We start from the raw sequence: 21,379 nt of genomic DNA, 5'->3' as shown, positions 1-21,379 counted from the left end.
ACATTCATCTTCTGCCATTCTACCATTCCAGTGTTTAATTGCTATATTGTAATTACTTCGTCACCATGGCCTATTTATTTCCTTAACTTACCTCATTTGCACTCACTGTATATAGACTTTTTGTTTTCTTTTGTTCTACTGTATTATTGACTGTATGTTTTGTTTATTCCATGTGTAACTCTGTGTTGTATGTGTTGAACTGCTTTGCTTTATCTTGGCCAGGTCGCAGTTGCAAATGAGAACTTGTTCTCAACTAGCCTACCTGGTTAAATAAAGGTGAAATAAAAAATAAAAAATAAAACATTTGTGTATTGTTACTGTTGTGCATTGTGCACTGTTGGCGCTAGGAACACAAGCATATGTGTATGCAACCAATTACATTTGATTTGAAGGCCAAATGCAGTAACTACGCCAACAGTAAAACTGAGAAAAATGGCTTTACATTTTTGGGCTTAGCCCGACAAATATGTTGTAGGTAGACAAGTGATAATTCACTGATGTATCATCTTATTATAAAGTCATTTGTATGCATATAAACCATAACCACTGATTTAACCTATGGCCCCTAAAATGCAAATACTGCACCTTTGTATGACCTTAAACAACTATATATATATAATACAAAGGCAAAGTCCAGTATCTACAATCTAAATGTGTTTTTTCAACTGTCTTATTGTTTTTCTGTTTGCTGGAAACAGTTTGACAGTTCTAACTATATTCCAACTGTATTTAATGGTTTTATGTAGTTATGTTTTCATGTTTTTATGTTGTATTGTAGTAACCCTTAAGCATTTTTCGCCATAAGGTAAGGACTATTTCATGATGAATTAATGTTTATACTTATACTACTTTGTGCAGTATTTACAATCTTAATATGTTTTCCCAATTTTCTTGTGTTTTTCTGTTTGACTTATTTATTTTTTAAACTTTATTTAACTAGGCAAATCAGGTAAGAACAAATTCTTATTAACAATGATGGCCTAACCCAGCTAAACACTAATCCAGATGACGCTGGGCCAATTGTACACCGCCCTATGGGATTCCCAATCACAGCCGGTTGTGATACAGCCTGGAATGGTAATTTATTCACTTAGAGGTCATAGGTCAAATCAGTAGTCATTGTTGATATGCATAAAAATGTACTTCCTAATAAGATAATACATCAGTGCATTATCACTTATCTACCTACAACATATTTGGCTGGACAGCTAGTAAACTTTAAATACATTTTTCTCAGTTTCACTGTTTGTGTAGTTACTGCTCGTTGCCTTTGTATGGCAGAGCGGATAACGGATTACTTGGATTTTGAAGCTACTGCACATTTTACACTATATTTTCACTGAAACTGAGCATAATTGAACAAGGACACTTTATCACAAGATAAAAAATATACTATAAAGCCTGATATCAGTCTGAAAAATGTAGTTACTGCGTTTTGCCTTTGTAGGGCAGAGTACTGGTCTTGTCTTTTTAGAAATCAGAAAGGGCACTTTGAATACGGGATTTTAGAACCTCTATAAAGACCAGACCAGTACTTCCTGGAAAAGTGTGATATCAGCATCTTTCAGCGGCCTCATTCACTCAGATGTTTCCATCCTCACACAGACAGCTCCCACTTCCCTACCAGATCCAGAAAAGTGCTGAACCTGCTAATGTTTCAGAAACACTGGGCAATGCTTTCTTGGCGAACCATGTTAACTACCGACTCCATTTTATATTACTGAATAGGGAAAGCAGCCACTGTTTCCTTCAGTGCTACTCTCCTACCAGGTCATATCACAGGGCCAGGATTATGAGCTACTGTAATCATTTACAATGTGTAACATTCCCAGGAGTCAACTGCCAGGAATGAAAGTGATTCATTTAAGCGAGGATATCAGTGTGATAACAATGCCCCATGATGCCTTGAAAATAGACCGTTAGTGAGTCAGAAGGTAGGTACCAGTGGTGTCAATGAACTAAGTAAAAAATACTTTGAAGTACTACTTAAGTAGTTTTATTTGGGTATCTATACTTTACTATTTATATTTTTTACAACTTTTACTCCACTACATTTGTAAAGAAAATATGTACTTTTTACTCGCATACATTCTTCATGACACCCAAAAGTACTAGTTAAACTTTGAATGCCTAGGCAGGACAGCAATATGGTCAGAAATACGCACCTATCAATATAACGTGTTGTCATCCCTACTGCCTCTGATCTCACTAAACACAAATACTGCGTTTGTAAATGATATCTGAGTGTTGGAGTGTGCCCTGGATGTCTGTAAATAATAATATCCTGCCATCTGGTTTGCTTAACATATGGAATTTGATGTATAGCATTTACTTTGACTTTTCACTTCTACTCAAGTATGACAATGGATTACCTTTCGCCACCACTCTACTTAAGTACATTTAAAACCAGATACTTTTAGACTTTTACTCAGGTAGTATTTTACTGGGGCACCTTCACTTTTACTTGAGTCACTTTCTATTAAGGTATCTTTACTTTTACTTTTAAGTATGACAATTGAGTACTTTTTCCACCACTGGTAGGTGCGTGCATCGACCAACACAACTCAAAGTGTAGCCGAACATCATAGTAATTTCGAAAAAGATGTGCAGTTTTTGCTCCTTTCAAAACAGGTGGACCTAGTTGATTATTTAATTCTAGAATTGATTTAAAAAGTATCCGTTTTTAAAATGAATGAGAGTGCCTCTCCTTTGAAACAGTTACTAAGTCACACAGACCAAATGGATGCTGGGTAGCCATGTTAAGTACAGACTACAGAGGTCAGCCATGGTGTACCCTGGTTCATACCACAGGGCATTGTCTGCAGCGCAACCAAAGACCCAAATAAATCCATAAAAGCACACTCCTCCTCTCATAGTTGTACAGTCAGGATCCATGGGGAAAAAAAGAGGGAGAAGTATACAAAACCTCTGGCTTCTTACACACCCAAAAGACATCAAAGCCAGCCATAGAGGGTGTGTTCTTGAAGAGTTAGAAAGGTCCGTCAGAGAGTAAATTGATGCTTCTGCTAACTATCATTATTCTGACAAGCAAAAGTTCACAAGGCTAGAGAGACAGTGATGGACAGCCAAATGAAATAAGGGGAAGAAAGAGGAACACTTTTCAAAAGATACGTCATTCTAGTCCCTTTTTGAGTGCAATGTTCCATTATGGACACCTGCCTCTGTCTCTCACTCGCTTTAACACTTCAAAAGCTCCCTTTGTGCTGAGTACGGTCCATAACAGTGGCTGGCGGTTGGCCTCGGTCAGAGTGACAGAATAAAGTCAAAGTGACAGAATGCAGTCCCAATCTGTGTCACCTGTGTGAAGCTGAATCAGTTTGGAGAAAGAAAAAAACACTAGTTTTCCCCAGTTTTCCTATTCCCACAGCCAACATGACCAGGGGTGTCAAAAGACCTCTTCAAAATGGAAGACCAGTTCAGTTCCTCTCCCCATATAAAGGAATCTACTTTGATTCACAAGCCAAGAGTAGGGCCAGGGTGATAACATGGGCACTTCACTGCTTTGCAACTGGACAGAGGTTAGAAATAAAAATACAAATATGGGGTCAGGATGATGAGACAGAAATATCTCTACAAGCTTGGGGGATTGGCATACAGTGCCTTTAGAAAGTATTCACACCCCTTGACTTTTTTTTTTTAGAAACGCTGTTGGTTTACAACCTGAATTTTAAAATGTATAAAATTGGGCTTTTGGTCACTGGCCTACCCACAATACCCCATTATGTCAAAGTGGAATTATGTTAAGAAATGAAAAGCGGAAATGTCTCGATTCAATTATTCAACCCCTTTGAAAATATGCAAGCCTAAACAAGTTCAGGAGTAAAAATGTGCTTTACAAATCACAAAATAACTTGTATGGACTCACTCTATGTGCAATAATAGTGTTTAACATGGTTTTTGAATGACTACCTCATCTCTGTACCCCACACATACAATTACAGTATGTATAAGAACCCTCAACCGAGCAGTGAATTTCAAAAACAGATTCAACCACAAAGACCAGAGAGGTTTCCCAATGCCTCGTAAAGAAAGGCACCTATTGGTAGATGGGTAAAAAGAAAAACATACATTGAATATCCCTTTGAGCATGGTGAAGTTATTAATTACACTTTGGATGGTGCAGCCATACACCCAGTCACTACGACGATACAGGCGTCCTTCCTAACTAAGTTGCCGGAGAGGAAGGAAACCGCTTAGGGATTTCACCATGAGGCCAATGGTGACTTTAAAACAGTTACAGAGTTTAATGGCTGTGATAGGAGAAAACTGAGAACTGATCAAAAACATTGTAATTACTCCACAATACTAGCCTAATTGACAGAGTGAAAAGAAGGAAGTCTATGGAGAATAGAAAAGTCCCAAAACATGTATCCTGTTTGCAACAAGGCACTAAAGTAGTACTGCAAAAAATATGGCAAAGCAATTAACTTTTGGTCCTGAATACAAAGTGTTATGTTTGGAGCAAATCCACTACAGCACATTACTGAGTACCACGCTCCATATTTTCTAGCCTAGTGGTGGCTGCATCATGTTATGGATATGCTTATAATTGTTAAGGACAGGCGATATTTTCTGGATAAAAAAGAAATTGAATGGAGCTCAGCACAGGCAAAAACCTAGAGAAAAACCTGGTTCAGTCTGCTTTCCACCAGACACTGGGAGATGAATTTACCTTTCAGCAGTACAATAACCTAATACACAAGGCTAAATCTACACTGGAGTTGCTTACCAATAAGACAGTAAATTTTCCTGAGTGGCCAAGTTACAGTTTTGACTTAAATTTACTTGAAAATCTAAGGCAAGACCTGAAAAGTGTTGTCTAGCAATGATCAACAGCCAATTTGACAGAGCTGGAAGAATTTTGAAAATAAGAATGGACAAATGTTGCACAATCCAGGTGTGGAAAGTTCTTAGAGACTTACCCAGAAAGACTCACAGCTGTAATCGCTGCCAAAGGTGCTTCTACAAAGTATTGACTCAGGGGTGTGAATATTCATGTAAATTATATTTCTGTATTTCATTTCCATACATTTGCAAAAAATGGTCATTATGGGTTATTGCGTGTAGATGGGTGAGAAAAATTCAGGCTGTAACACAACCAAATGTGGAATAAGTCAAGGTGTACGAATACTTTCTGCAGGCACTGTAACACTGCCAGGTCATGCCTGTGGGACACACAGGGCAGAGAGAGAGGCTTGCATTTTCGAATGTATTATTTTTCATCTGAACACAAAAGCCTGAGATCCTTGAGGAATGTCCGCCTCTCTGACAGACAAAGAGGACGGCTTGGTGCCCACTCTGAGAGCCATGTGGAGGAAAGCACAAAGCATCCGTTGATCGGAAGTGGCACAGTGTTTCCCCCTACTTGTTGTTTTCTTTCCCACACAGGTGGGGCCCTCAAGAAAAGATGCACTTCTGATACCAAAATCCTTCATGGAAACCAACTGAGGCCAAATACTTTTCATTAGGAAGGCAATAGACATTGGTGTGTTGGCTAGGCCCACCCACCCCCTTCTATGATAGGGGGAACAATTCTGGTCAGGATTTATGGTCTCAGTACAGTGACAATAGTGCCAGTATATGAGTCAGGGAGTAGTTGCTTACTCATTTGTCGCTCTCCGTAGCTGATGGCTTCGGCGAGGGGACTCCATCCCTGAGCGTTCTTCACCTTCACTGGTGCATTGTGGGCCAGCAGCAGATGAGCACACTCTGTGGAAAAAAGAGACAAGAGGAAACAGTCATTTACTTATTACAGAGAGAGAGACAGAGCTAGTGGGAGAGAGCACTGCCTTGTTGGTTAACTGACAATTTGTCAATGGTTAATCTGATTTGCGCTGCTACATGACCCAGTGTGGACCGACTAGAGGGGACAAGGGTCAAGCATGGAAAATACACTAAATTATTGACCTCCAAAATCTTTAACAACTGTGTTCTGTGTAATGGTTTCTTCATAGCCTGAAGCCTGAAACGAGCAAAGAATGACAAGTCAACAGTACACCATGTTTCCCACCAAAAACGTTCCACCAGCCCTCTGCTGTGAAGTATTTCATTCAAACTCCACTGAGCTTTCCCATCAAACAGACAAAAGAGGCCCTGGAAGCTAATTTTATCTCCAACCTGACACCATGCCCATGTCACAGGCTCTAATTTAGACTTTTAACTTCCCTTCTCCAGGGAAAGCTTCCAGAAATGGAATTTTGCAATAAAGTGAGACATTGTGTATGCTTCAATTCAAATATAATTATCTTCAAATTCATATATTTACTGACAAAATGCAACATTTTGGTCACATAGACCTACGAAAAGGCCTCATAGGATTGTATCCCAATCTGACTATTTCATTCTGATTTTATAAAGGGGATGTACTGTCATACATTTCACTGTGAGGCTCTCTCTTTCTGTGTACCAGTTTTCATGTTGAATAATAAAGGAGACAAATGCTTTGTAGCAGTAGAGAATCATTCATCTAAACCTAAGAATAGTGGAGGGTCAGATAGGGAGTAAGAATGGGATGGAAATAGAAGGGTCGTTCCACGAAATGAGTCTGTTTTGAGTACCTTTGGTATTTTAAGTAGAAATTGTGCACCAATATTGAATTTTAAAATCCTGTATATTTAATGAAGTGCTAGTTAATGTAGAGACCACATTAACAATTCAATGCATCATGTTTATATTAATAAAGACTTGGTAATGTGTCAGAATTCAGCATGTCCCTCTGTGCAGTCTTTGTAACTTCTTGGAAAAGTTTAACCCACTTGACCCCAAAGTTTCTCCAAGTTTTCAACATCACTGTAAAGCCCTAGTTATTTTGTTGCTTCGACAAAGTCATTACTGAAGATCAAAATAGATGCTCTACACATACAGAGACAGAGAGGTGCTGTTTTGCTCGCTCGGATGCTGTCTCTGGTGAGATACATTCAGCCTATTGCGAATTGAATGAAATTTATGAAACACTGAGAGACGAAAGATAAATTATTTCAAATGTTTAAAAAACATTTTTCCTGGTAACATTTTTTTGGGGGAAAGTCTGGCTTCCCTTGGCATCCATGAATACATGCCACCTGCTTGGTTTCCAGATAAATGCACTGAAAGAGAAAAATGAAATAGGCCTCTACCAACATTCTGATGGTGCTTCTGACAATATAGTAAAAGGCGTGTTGTGTTGGGTGATGTGCTAAAGTCTGATGCATTTTGAAAACTTGCTAGTGTGTTGTGTTTATGAGGAGTTTCCTTGTGTGTGTGTTGTCGCATGAGCGGTAAACCTGTGGGCTGCTGTTTCCTCCTTGCTTGGCACAGATCTCACAAAAGTTCAAATTGCGACATTAATCACATAAAATGCATATGCCATATCTCACAACCGATTGGGCTTCCAGAATTTAGTATGATCGCTGTGACAACATTTTCCCGTAGATTTGCATTATTCCACAAAGTTCTACCTAGCGTTGCAGTAACATAACCGTGTGACATAGCAGGCTCTAGCTCTGCCTCCACTCTCCCTGAGTGAGAGAGGTGCGCACTGTGACAGACAGTCCAACAATGAGTCAAAGAGGTTTAGGCACATAGACAAATTTCCGGAATTTATTCCCCTTTAATAGGCACTTACTATAATCCATTCTTTATTTAACCTCTTAAATGGGAAAACATGTTTTTTTATTAAGTAGAACGTGTTCGTCGTGAAAAATGTTAAAATTAAGTGAATGTTTTTTTTTACCAAGTTGAACTACCCTAAAGGGACTCATTTTGTGGGATGACCCAGAACTGTTCCGTTAAACCACATGACCTCATGCATTCATACAGGCTTAGAACTTTAAAGCTAGGATCCCTTCCGATGAGCCATACACAAACAACATATGCAACGTCAAACAACCATCCCACTGGGCACAGACGTCAGTTCAGCGTCTAGTTGTGATTTGCATTTGCTTGGGTTTACTAATGTGAATTCAACGTGGAATCAACAACAAAAAAGCTCTCCTTGTCATTGTATTTAGGTTCAACGTTAGGCGGAATAAAGACAAGATCCCTTACATGAATGACTTTTTGCAAATCCAGTCAGTTTTCCATGTTGATTCAACATCATCACATAGATTTTTTGGCATTGAAATAACATGGAAACAATGTTGATTCAACCAGTTTTTGCCCAGCGGGATGAAGTCTGTAGGAAATTAGATTTTTGATCTCTGTCTTGACCAGAACATATCCTAGGCCAGGACATAAACAGACATCAATTAATGTGTACTCTGATGGGACGATACAACAGCCCAAACCCCCAGGCCTTGCCTATATTTATACAGGAAGCAGCACAGCAGCATGTGAATAACATAAGTTCTCTACTTCCTGGGTTGGGCAACTTGTCAACAACAATAGAGAGAGAAAATGGAGCCCGTTGTTCCGACTGTCAATATAGCAGTGACACCTCTAATTAAAATGGTGGCTTCTATGCAACTATGTTTTTTGGCTAATGTCATTTATAGCACCAAACATGCAGGTCAAATGCGGAAATTGTCAACAATCCGCTGAATGGAAAATATATAGGCCGGGTGTTTCATGGGCAGGAACTGGGACTTTCATCACTCCTTGTTTGGCAACCTGCTACAATGGATGACTCTAATAATTGAAGAAAGGTCAAATGGATGCTCTTCTGTGTGGAACAATAATATCCTGGGCACGTGTGTCAACCAGACAAACCTGTTGCTCAACTAATTGAACCCAAGTTTAATCTCTTTCAATCAACTCTGCCTTCTGCCTTGTTACTCTGCCAAACGTCACAGGAAATGCCCAAGACATTCCTCCCTTAGTCATGAGAATGGGAAATTCTCCTCCTCGGCACAACCGTCAAACACACAGTTTGTATTTCTGGAGGTTGTGTCTTCCACACAATTTTTATATATATATTCTATTTTAAATGTAACCTTTTTTTTAACTAGGCAAGTCAGTTAAGAACAAATTCTTATTTACAATGATGGCCTACCCCAGACGATGACAATGAGACGGCAGGGGAAAAAAACACTGTGCATGAGAAAATCGTACAGATGCACTCACAGCGAATGCCTCTGATTTACAGTTAATTGCCAAAATAAAGGAAACGGCAACATAAAGTGTCTTAATAGGATGTTGGGCCACGACCCAGAAAAACTTAAATGCGTCTTGTCATAGATTCTACAAGTGTCTGGAACTCTACTGGGGGGATGCGACACCATTCTTCCACAAGAAATTCCACAATTTGGTGTTTTGTTGATGGTGGTGGAAAACACTGTCTCAGGCACCGCTCCAGAATCTCCCATAAGTGTTCAATTGGGTTGAGATCTGGTGATGGCCATGGCATATGGTTCACATTGTTTTCATGCTCATCAAACCATTCAGGGATCACTCATGCTCTGTGGATGGAGGCATTGTCATCCTATGCGGTCCTTGCCACTCCCTGTCATTGCCAACATTCTATAAATAATGAGATCGAGGAAAACAGAGGGGTTGATCCTAATTTGATAACCCTCACAACGTATCCTCCAATCACAACAAATATCCAAATATTGGAACTCTATAACTTTTTTCTCCCCACAGAACAGTTGGTATCTGGTTGATAAGCACACATTAAGCACACATTTTTTGTTTTTTCCCGACAAAACCAGTCAGTCAAAAGATGCTAGTTGACGTCAAAATTAGTGGTGCACGACTCCAGGATTTTTGGAGTAGACTCCATCTCCTGTGGTTGGAGTTGCTAGCTCGCTCTTTCTTTGCTGTGAAAGATGTGAGAGTTTGTGTTCTCAAAGTAGACTACAGCAACTAGTCTCCTCCATTGCAAAAATACTGAATCTTAGGAGAAGGTTGACACCCAGAAATGGGAGTTGAAGGGCAAGGAGTCGCGGAATCGAATATTTTGAAGAAGACTCCCCACCACTAGTCTACATTCTCAAACAAAATACATACTGCAATTCCAACCACAAAACCTCTTTGCTTTGATTTTAAGTCTCAAAATACAATAGTTTGCCTAGCTAATAGCTAAATGTTTGTTTTTGAGGCTCCACATGTTGTAATGAAAAATATTAATGCTATTTTCAACAACCATTGAGCAACTCCACTGTAAATCCAGCTATTAATTATTGAGATTGCCGAAAGGCCAGTCTCTTTGGCAATGACATAGAGTGGCAAGGAGTGGAATGTTAGCCAAAAAGACTGGTACCCAGACTGGTACCCAGACTAGAGAAATTCAAACCCCTGCTAGATCAAGAACCCTGTTCCCTAAATTGTTTGGTGCATCAAAAATAAAAAGAGATGGACGCCTCGCTTCGCGTTCTTAGAACGATTTGCGTTCTTTTTTTTAAACATATTATTTCTTACACTGTTACCCCAGGAAATCTTAAGTCTTATTACATACAGCCTGGAGGAACTATTGGATATAAGAGCAACATCAACTTACCAACATTACGACCAGGAATACAACTTTCCCGAAGCGGATCCTCTGTTTGGACCACCACCCAGGATAATGGATCGGATCCCAGTAGGCGACCCAAAACAATGACGCCGCAGAAGGGGCAGACGGAGCGGTCTTCCGCCCACCGCTCCCGAGTATACTATTCACCAATGTCCAGTCTCTTGACAACAAGGTATACGAAAATCGAGCAAGGGTTGCCTTCCAGAGAGACATCAGAGATTGTAACATTCTTTGTTTCATGGAAACATGGCTCACTCGGGATACGTTATCAGAGTTGGTACAGCCACCCGGTTTCTTCTAAAAACAAGGCTCCCTAAATTTGATCAGCATATCGAATGCGTGACCCGGGCCGGCAACACTCTGGATCATTGCTACTCTAATTTCTGCGACAAATACAAACCCTCCCTCGCCCTCCTTTCGGAAAATCTGACCATGCTCAGGTCTGTTCAACGCTGGTCCGACCAATCTGATTCCATGCTTCAAGATTGCTTCGATCACATGGACTGGGATATGTTCCGGATAGCATCGGACAATAACATTGATGTATACGCTGATTCGGTGAGCGAGTTTATTAGCAAGTGCATCGGTGATGTGGTACCCACGGTGACTATTAAATCCTTCCCCAACCAGAAACCGTGGATTGATGGCAGCATTCGTGCAAAACTGAAAAGCGAACCATTGCTTTTAATCTTGGCAAGGCGACCGGAAACATGACCGAATACAAACAGTATAGCTATTCCCTCAGCAAAGGCAATCGAGCACATATAGAGACAAAGTAGAGTCGCAATTCAACGGCTCAGACGCGAGACGTATGTGGCAGGTTCTACAGTCAATCACGGACTACAAAAAGAAAACCAGCCCCGTTGCGTACACCGATGTCTTGCTCCTAGACAAACTAAACAACTTCTTTGCTTGCTTTGAGGACAATACAGTGCGACTGACACGGCCCACTACCAAAACATGCAGGCTCTCCTTCACCACAGCCAACGTGAGTAAAACATTTAAACGTGTTAACCCTCGCAAGGTTGCTGGCCCAGACGGCATCCCTAGCCGCGTCCTCAGAGCATGCGCTGACCAGCTGGCTGGTGTGTACGGACATATTCAATCAATGCCTATTCCAGTCTGCTGTTCCCACATGCTTCAAGAGGGCCACCATTGTTCCTGTTCCCAAGATAGCTACGGTAACTTAGCTAAACGACTAGCACTCACTTCCGTCATCATGAAGTGCTTTGAGAGACTAGTCAAGGATCATATCACCTCCTCCCTACCTGACACCCTAGACCCACTCCAATTTGTAGTGAGGATTGCACAACGCATCACCGGGGGCAAACTACCTGCCCTCCAGGACACCTACACCACCCGATGTCACAAGAAGGCCAAAAAGATCATCAAGGACAACCACCCGAGCCACTGCCTGTTCACCCCGCTATCATCCAGAAGGCGAGGTCAGTACAGGTGCATCAAAGCTGGGACCGAGAGACTGAAAAACTGCTTCTATCTCAAGGTCATCAGACTGTTAAACAGCCATCACTAACATTGAGTGGTTTCTGCCAACATATAGACTCAATCTCTAGCCCCTTTTATAATTAACATTTGGATGTAATAAATGTATCACTAGTCACTTAAACAATGCAACTTTATATAATGTTCACATACCCTACATTACTCATCTCATATGTATATACTGTACTCTTACCATCTACTGCATCTTGCCTATGCCATTCGGCCATCGCTCATCCATATATTTATATGTACATATTCTTAATCATTCCTTTACACTTGTGTGTATAAGGTAGTTGTTGTGAAATTGTTAGATTACTTGTTTGATATTACTGCACGGTCGGAACTAGAAGCACAAACATTTCGCTACACTCTCATTAACATCTGCTAACCATGTATATGTGACCAATTCAATTGTATTTTATTTGATTTGAAAACAAATAGTGCCGATTGAATGCACTTCCAGTAATACCGTAATACCGTATACCCTGGTAAGGGTTTTCACATTGTCAATTAGGTTAGTATTGTGGAGTAACTACCATATTTTTGATCCGGCCTCAGTTTTTCTCCTATTTCTCCTATCACAGCCATTAAACGTTGTAACTATTTTAAAGTCCCCATTGGACTCCTGGTGATATCCCTGGGCGGTTTAGTTCCTCTCCTGCAACTGAGTTATGAAGAGCGCCTGTATCTTTGTAGTGACTGGGTGTATTGATACACCCTCCAAAGTGTAATTAATAACTTCACCGTGTTCAAAGGGATATTCAATGTCTGCTTTCTTTCTTTTTACCCATCTACCAATAGGTGCAAGACTGCTTCCATCACGTGGACTGGGAGATGTTTCGTATTGCGTCAGCCAACAACATTGACGAATACGCTGATTCGGTGTGCGAGTTCATTAGAACGTGCGTTGAAGATGTCGTTCCCATAGCAACGATTAAAACATTCCCCAACCAGAAACCGTGGATTGATGGCAGCATTCGTGTGGAACTGAAGGCGCGAACCACTGCTTTTAATCAGGGCAAGGTGTCTGGTAACATGACTGAATACAAACAGTGCAGCTATTCCCTCCGCAAGGCTATCAAACAAGCTAAGCGCCAGTACAGAGACAAAGTAGAATCTCAATTCAACGGCTCAGACACAAGAGGCATGTGGCAGGGTCTACAGTCAATCACGGACTACAGGAAGAAACCCAGCCCAGTCACGGACCAGGATGTCTTGCTCCCAGGCAGACTAAACAACTTTTTTGCCCGCTTTGAGGACAATACAGTGCCACTGACACGGCCTGCAACGAAAACATGCGGTCTCTCCTTCACTGCAGCCGAAGTGAGTAAGACATTTAAACGTGTTAACCCTCGCAAGGCTGCAGGCCCAGACGGCATCCCCAGCCGCGCCCTCAGAGCATGCGCAGACCAGCTGGCCGGTGTGTTTACGGACATATTCAACCAATCCCTATACCAGTCTGCTGTTCCCACATGCTTCAAGAGGGCCACCATTGTTCCTGTTCCCAAGAAAGCTAAGGTAACTGAGCTAAACGACTACCGCCCCGTAGCACTCACATCCGTCATCATGAAGTGCTTTGAGAGACTAGTCAAGGACCATATCACCTCCACCCTACCTGACACCCTTGACCCACTCCAATTTGCTTACCGCCCAAATAGGTCCACAGACGATGCAATCTCAACCACACTGCACACTGCCCTAACCCATCTGGACAAGAGGAATACCTATGTGAGAATGCTGTTCATCGACTACAGCTCGGCATTCAACACCATAGTACCCTCCAAGCTCGTCATCAAGCTCGAGACCCTGGGTCTCGACCCCGCCCTGTGCAACTGGGTACTGGACTTCCTGACGGGCCGCCCCCAGGTGGTGAGGGTAGGCAACAACATCTCCTCCCCGCTGATCCTCAACACTGGGGCCCCACAAGGGTGCGTTCTGAGCCCTCTCCTGTACTCCCTGTTCACCCACGACTGCGTGGCCACGCACGCCTCCAACTCAATCATCAAGTTTGCGGACGACACAACAGTGGTAGGCTTGATTACCAACAACGACGAGACGGCCTACAGGGAGGAGGTGAGGGCCCTCGGAGTGTGGTGTCAGGAAAATAACCTCACACTCAACGTCAACAAAACTAAGGAGATGATTGTGGACTTCAGGAAACAGCAGAGGGAACACCCCCCCATCCACATCGACGGAACAGTAGTGGAGAGGGTAGCAAGTTTTAAGTTCCTCGGCATACACATCACAGACGAACTGAATTGGTCCACTCACACAGACAGCATCGTGAAGAAGGCGCAGCAGCGCCTCTTCAACCTCAGGAGGCTGAAGAAATTCGGCTTGTCACCAAAAGCACTCACAAACTTCTACAGATGCACAATCGAGAGCATCCTGGCGGGCTGTATCACCGCCTGGTATGGCAACTGCACCGCCCTCAACCGTAAGGCTCTCCAGAGGGTAGTGAGGTCTGCACAACGCATCACCGGGGGCAAACTACCTGCCCTCCAGGACACCTACACCACCCGATGCTACAGGAAGGCCATAAAGATCATCAAGGACATCAACCACCCGAGCCACTGCCTGTTCACCCCGCTGTCATCCAGAAGGCGAGGTCAGTACAGGTGCATCAAAGCTGGGACCGAGAGACTGAAAAACAGCTTCTATCTCAAGGCCATCAGACTGTTAAACAGCCACCACTAACATTGAGTGGCTGCTGCCAACACACTGTCAATGCCACTGACAGGAATTGATGGGAAATGATGTAAATATATCACTAGCCACTTTAAACAATGCTACCTTATATAATGTTACTTACCCTACATTATTCATCTCATATGCATACGTAGATACTGTACTCTATATCATCGACTGCATCCTTATGTAATACATGTATCACTAGCCACTTTAACTATGCCACTTGGTTTACATACTCATCTCATATGTATATGCTGTACTCGATATCATCTACTGTATCTTGCCTATGCTGCTTTGTACCATCACTCATTCATATATCCTTATGTACATATTCTTTATCCCCTTACACTGCGTATAAGACAGTAGTTTTTTGGGGAATTGTTAGTTAGATTACTTGTTCGTTATTACTGCATTGTCGGAACTAGAAGCACAAGCATTTCGCTACACTCGCATTAACATCTGCTAACCATGTGTATGTGACAAATAAATTTGATTTGATTTGATTTGATCTTTGTGAGGCATTGGAAAACTTCCCTGGTCTTTGTTGTTGAATCTGTGTTTGAAATTCACTGCTTGACTGAGGAACCTTCGGATAATTGTATGTGTGGGGTACAGAGGTGAGGTAGTCATTATTGCACACAGAGTGAGTCCATGCAACTTATGTGACTTGTTAAGCACACCAACAGAATGCTCTCAATGGTGCATCTACAGAAATTTGCGAGAGTCTTAGGGGCCATGACGAATTTCTTCAGCCGCCTGAGGTTGTAGAGGCGTTGCGCCTCTGAAACTGCCTGGTATAGAGGTCCTGCATGGCAGGAAGCTTGGCCCCAGTGATGTACTGGGCCGTTCTCATTACCCTTTGTAGTGCCTTGCGGTCGGAGGACGAGCAGTTGCCATACCAGGCAGTGATGCAACCAGTCAGAATGCTCTCAATGGTGCAGCTGTAGAACCTTTTGAGGATCTGAGGACCCATGACAAATCTTTTCAGTCTCCTGGGGGAATAGGTTTTGTCGTACCCTCTTCACGACTGTCTTGGTGAGCTTGGACCATGTTAGTTTGTTGGTGATGTAAACACTAAGGAACTTGGAAGCTCCCAACCTGCTCCACTGCAGCCCCGTCGATGGGAATGGGGGTGTGGTCGGTCATCTTTTTGCTGTAGTCCACAATCATCTCCTTTGTCTTGATCACGTTGAGAGAGAGGTTGTTGTCCTGGCACCACACGACCAGGTCTCTGACCTCCTCCATATAGGCTGTCTCGTTGTTGACGGTGATCAGGCCTACCACTGTGGAAACTTTGGCAAATGATGGTAATGGAGTCGTATCTGGCCGTGCAGTCATGAGTGAACAGGGAATACAGGAGGGGACTGAGCACGCACCCGAGGGGCCCCTGTGTTGAGGATCAGCGTGGCGGGTATGTTGTCACCTACCCTTACAAACTGGGGGCGGTTCATCAGGAAGTCCAGGATCCAGTTGCAGAGGGAGGTGTTTAGTCCCAGGGTCCTTAGCTTTTTGATGAGCTTTGAGGGCACTATGGTATTGAACGCTGAGCTGTAGTCAATGAAAAGCATTCTCACATAGTTTAATAACCTTAGCTTGCTTGGGTACATGAAAAATGCTGGACATCTTGAAGTAAGAGGGGACAGCAGACTGGTATAGGGATAGGTTGAATATGTCCGTAAACACTCCAGCCAGCTGGCCTGCATCATGCACTGGGGACACAGCTTGGTATGCCGTCCGGGCTGGCAGCCATGCTTGAAAGTCCTATAATCGGGAAGCCGTAGTCCTCTTGAGCAGCGTGTTTTCCTTGAAGCTGGCAAAGAATGTGTTAAGTTTGTCTGGGAGTGAGGCATCGGTGTCCGCGACATATCTGGTTTCCTCTTTATAGTCTGTTATAGTCCCTGCCACATGTATTGTGTCTGAGCCACTGAATTGTGACTGCACATTGCCCCATTAATATATTTTTGCCGCTTTGATTGACTTACAGAGGTTGTAGCTGGTCTGTTTGTTCTAGTCCATGTTGCCAGTCACCTTGCCGTGGTTAAATGGGGTGGTTACGCTTTTATTTTTGCTTGAAAGCTGCCAATTACTACGTTTTTTTGGTTTGGATATGCTTTAATCGTCACTGTAGGAACAACATCCTCTATGCACTTGATGATGCGAAACCAGTGACAGAGATAGTGTAGACATCAATGATATTCCAGAGGCGCCTCGGAACATATCTGATATATATATGAACATATATGATTTGCGGGTGGGGGTGGGCCTTGTAACCATCACAGAATAGGGAGAATAACATTGTTCAAGCATCTTCTCTCCCCGTGTGTCACAGGAGATTTCGGGAAAACTTTCCTAAGATTTCCTTTATTAATAATATCCCCAGCTACAACAAATGTGGCCTCAGGATGTGCGGTTTCCAGTTTGCTCAAAGTCCCGTAAAATCACTGTGAAATATCTTTTATAGCTGTTTCAAGCTGGTTGACCAAAACAAAAGTTTGGTTTTGCTCCACCAGCTTCAAACAGCTAGCAATGTTATAATGTTTACAGAACATTATTTAATTACCTCCAAATAACCTATAATTTCCAAATATGCACATTATTGAACAAAACATACATGTATTGTGTAACATGAAGTCCTATGAGTGCCATCTGATGAAGATCATCAAAGGTTAGTGATTCATTTTATCTCTATTTCTGCTTTTTGTGACTCCTCTCTTTGGCTGGAAAATGGCTCTATGTTTTTTTGTGACTAGGCTCTGACCTAACATAATCATATGGTGTGCTTTCGTTGTAAAGCCTTTTTGGAATCGGACACGATGGGTAGATTAACAAAAAGTTAAGCTTTAATTTGGTGTATTGCCCTTGTGAATGTATGAAAGTTAAGTATTTCAAAAAAATATTTTTGAATTTTGCGCTCTGCCTTTTCAGCGAATGTGGTCGAGAGGTTCCGCTAGCGGAACCCCTAGCCTTAAGAAGTTTTTAACTGACTCTTTGGAATTACTTCAATAGCAACAGTAAACAATACAAATGTGGTCTTTGTTGAAAATTGGTTACCATAATGATGATGATTTTACCTTCAAAACAACAGTTGCTTTGACTTTTTCAAATCCAATGTGTTTTCCACAGTGATTCAATCTCACAACATATTGACAGATTAAGTTGAAACCACATTTATTTAATCAGTTTGTGCCCAGTGGGTTGGGTGTCCCCCTTGAGTGCAATTACAACCAACTAAAGTAATAAGATGGGTTGGATGACTACTGAATGTCGGCTAGAGTGTGGAAGAAGGAAAATGGACATGATAAATTCAGAATAATTAGACAAATGGGAGGTATTAGGTACAGAGGGCAGTTGGGAGCTCAGCTTCCACATACTTAGAGAGAATTAGATCAGCATTTCTAGTCAATTCCTCTTGAAGAGGTCGGGAACTGTGAAGAAAGAGCAGAAAATGAGAACGGAAGAAAACATTTTAATGAGAAGGGGAACATACTACCCGTTTCCGAATACCCATACTAGCATACTACATACTTAAACTGCATACTATTTACCCATCGTCGAATACTATTTAGCACATACTGTTTAGTAAAAAGTATGCAGTATGCCACGGTCGTAACGTAGTAGAAGCTTCTGATTGGCTGAGTAGGTTGGGCGGGGCCCAGTGCTGGTGGATTCTTCCAAATTCAACAGACAGGCAAATCATTAACCAACCTGATAATAGCTCATTTTCATTTCCAAATCTGAACATGGTTTAGTATTTAGTTAAAAGGCTATGACGAAGCCCATGAGAACAAGAAACACTTTTCAATGAGATAACAGAAATCCACTTTGGGTAAAACATTTTTTTATTAAAGACTGTTTTCAGAAATGATTTTCGAAATGTTGCATACTATTAAAACGTATATTTTCGCATGCTGAGAACGGGTCACGGGTGATTCCGTTGCTTCCCGCTATTTGTTGATCGAACTGATTAGCTGTTGTCAAAGCAGAAATTAGTATTACAACCTGGCATTTAAAGTATACTTACTCAAACAACCTAATATTTAGGATGCAAATATAGGTATTCGGACAGGGCCAGTGTTTATATGAAAGTGGGTAATATAGTCTATTGCATGATTCAATTAAATGAATCATAATAATAAAGTTGTCCTCCGCTGATTGGGTGACGTTGGGTCACAAAAGGTCTTGCATCCATCTCCGAACTGAAAAGCAAAATGCTCACATGTCAGTGAGTGTTGCATCAGCATGATCTGTGCTTAGCCTCTTCTCGGCCCAGCGCCAGCTGATAAGACTGGTTAATGTAGAGCACGTGTCAAACTCATTCCACGGAGGGCCGAGTGTCTGCGGGTTTTCACTCCACCCTGTAATTGATTGATGAATTAAAGTCACTAATTAGTAAGGAACTCCCCTCACCTGGTTATCTAGGTCTTAATTGAATGGAAAAAACGAAAACCCGCAGACACTCAGCCCTCCGTGGAATCAGTTTGACACCCCCGATGTAGAGGAAACAGAGTTCCCCTGTCCGGCCACCGGAGGGCCCTCGGAGTGTGGTGTCAGGAAAATAACCTCACACTCAACGTCAACAAAACTAAGGAGATGATTGTGGACTTCAGGAAACAGCAGAGGGAACACCCCCCTATCCACATCGATGGAACAGTAGTGGAGAGGGTAGCAAGTTTTAAGTTCCTTGGCATACACATCACAGACAAACTGAATTGGTCCACTCACACAGACAGCATCGTGAAGAAGGCGCAGCAGCGCCTCTTCAACCTCAGGAGGCTGAAGAAATTCGGCTTGTCACCAAAAGCACTCACAAACTTCTACAGATTCACAATCGAGAGCATCCTGGCGGGGTGTATCACCGCCTGGTATGGCAACTGCACCGCCCTCAACCGTAAGGCTATCCAGAGGGTAGTGAGGTCTGCACAACGCATCACTGGGGGCAAACTACCTGCCCTCCAGGACACCTACACCACCCGATGCTACAGGAAGGCCATAAAGATCATCAAGGACATCAACCACCCGAGCCACTGCCTGTTCACCCCGCTGTCATCCAGAAGGCGAGGTCAGTACAGGTGCATCAAAGCTGGGACCGAGAGACTGAAAAACAGCTTCTATCTCAAGGCCATCAGACTGTTAAACAGCCACCACTAACATTGAGTGGCTGCTGCCAACACACTGTCAATGACACTGACTCAACTCCAGCCACTTTAATAATGGGAATTGATGGGAAATTATGTAAATATATCACTAGCCACTTTAAACAATGCTACCTTATATAATGTTACTTACCCTACATTATTCATCTCATATGCATATGTATATACTGTACTCTATATCATCGACTGCATCCTTATGTAATACATGTATCACTAGCCACTTTAACTATGCCACTTTGTTTACATACTCATCTCATATGTTATACTGTACTCGATATCATCTACTGTATCTTGCCTATGCTGCTTTGTACCATCACTCATTCATATATCCTTATGTACATATTCCTTATCCCCTTACACTGTGTATAAGACAGTAGTTTTTTTGGAATTGTTAGTTAGATTACTTGTTCGTTATTACTGCATTGTCGGAACTAGAAGCACAAGCATTTCGCTACACTCGCATTAACATCTGCTAACCATGTGTATGTGACAAATACAATTTGATTTGATTTGATTTGGTCCAGGCGGTTGAGTGCACGACTAGCATCCTCCCGAGTGACATAAGCCAGCCAGCACTCACCCCCCTGGCCTATATTTCCCTGCCTATTCCCTGGTTGTGTAATAAGCACAGCATTTAGCAGAAATGCTTTATGTAAGCCTGAGCAAGCAAGCAGACCGGCTAGGCTAGGCAGGACAGGGCACGGCAGGGCATGTCTCTCTGGCAAGGCCCCAAGAGCAGGGCTTGGCATTTCAGGGAATAGGAGCACTAGGCTAGGGTGGGCTAGTCCTAATGAGTGGACCGATGCCGTACAACCTCATTGGTAAGATAAGTTATCTTATCGCAATCTCTACAGCACAGGTGTCAAAATCAATCCACATAGGGCCGAGTGTCTGCGGGATTTTTCTCCTCCCTTGTACTTGATTGATGAATAAAGGTCACTAATTAGTAAGGAACTCCCCACACCTGATTGTCTAGGGCTTAACTGAAAGGAAAAACCAAAAACCTGCAGACACTAGGCCCTCCACGTTTGTCACCCCTACTCTACAACATTTAATCAACAATGAAATATATATGGCTTTCTCATTCATTCTCTTCTGTCTTATTTTCATTTTTTCCATAATCTCTAACAGAAGTGAGATGCTGCAACAGTCACTGGTTAGGGACAGGAGCAAATAAATATCTCAATTTATTGGTTGCACTCCTCAATAATTAGCCTAACTTATATGTATTTGGGGTTCCGGCCTTCTCATCTATCTTCTAAATAGATACTGTCCTTCCTGATGTTGAAGGCATTTCTCTGATTTGTGAAAAGTGTCCTTTTTATTGTGCCAACTGCCTATGATTTAATGCACTTGAATGTCAGATTCTGCTGTCTGTTGACAAGTTCCATCTCGTACCTTGGTACCAAACACGCAACTCGTTATCCTGGATCTTATGAATCCATTTGAGATGGCCTATCATTTTGTCTCTCTGTGCAAGCACTCCAGGACATGAGGCACAATGGGACATGAGGCACAACAGGACATGAGGCACAACAGGACATGAGGCACAACAGGACATGAGGCACTACAGGACATGAGG

General features: G+C 42.3%; 1 protein-coding gene across 1 annotated transcript in view; it reads right to left on the bottom strand.

Moving 5' to 3' along the window:
• The window catches only part of LOC109902408 (ankyrin repeat domain-containing protein 13C-like), an 81,406-nt gene that overhangs the window by 32,546 nt on the left and 27,481 nt on the right, over positions 1 to 21,379 (bottom strand). Inside the window, exon 3 of the mRNA XM_031786239.1 lies at positions 5,626 to 5,730. Coding sequence (XP_031642099.1) covers positions 5,626 to 5,730 — 105 coding nt within the window. The remainder of the gene's footprint in view (positions 1 to 5,625; positions 5,731 to 21,379) is intronic.

The sequence above is a fragment of the Oncorhynchus kisutch genome, linkage group LG13 (assembly GCF_002021735.2).
Source record: "Oncorhynchus kisutch isolate 150728-3 linkage group LG13, Okis_V2, whole genome shotgun sequence".
In the NCBI taxonomy this organism is placed as follows: Eukaryota; Metazoa; Chordata; class Actinopteri; order Salmoniformes; family Salmonidae; genus Oncorhynchus; species Oncorhynchus kisutch.
The sequence above is the reverse complement of the archived record's forward strand: the minus strand, read 5'-3'. Positions and strand labels throughout refer to the sequence as shown.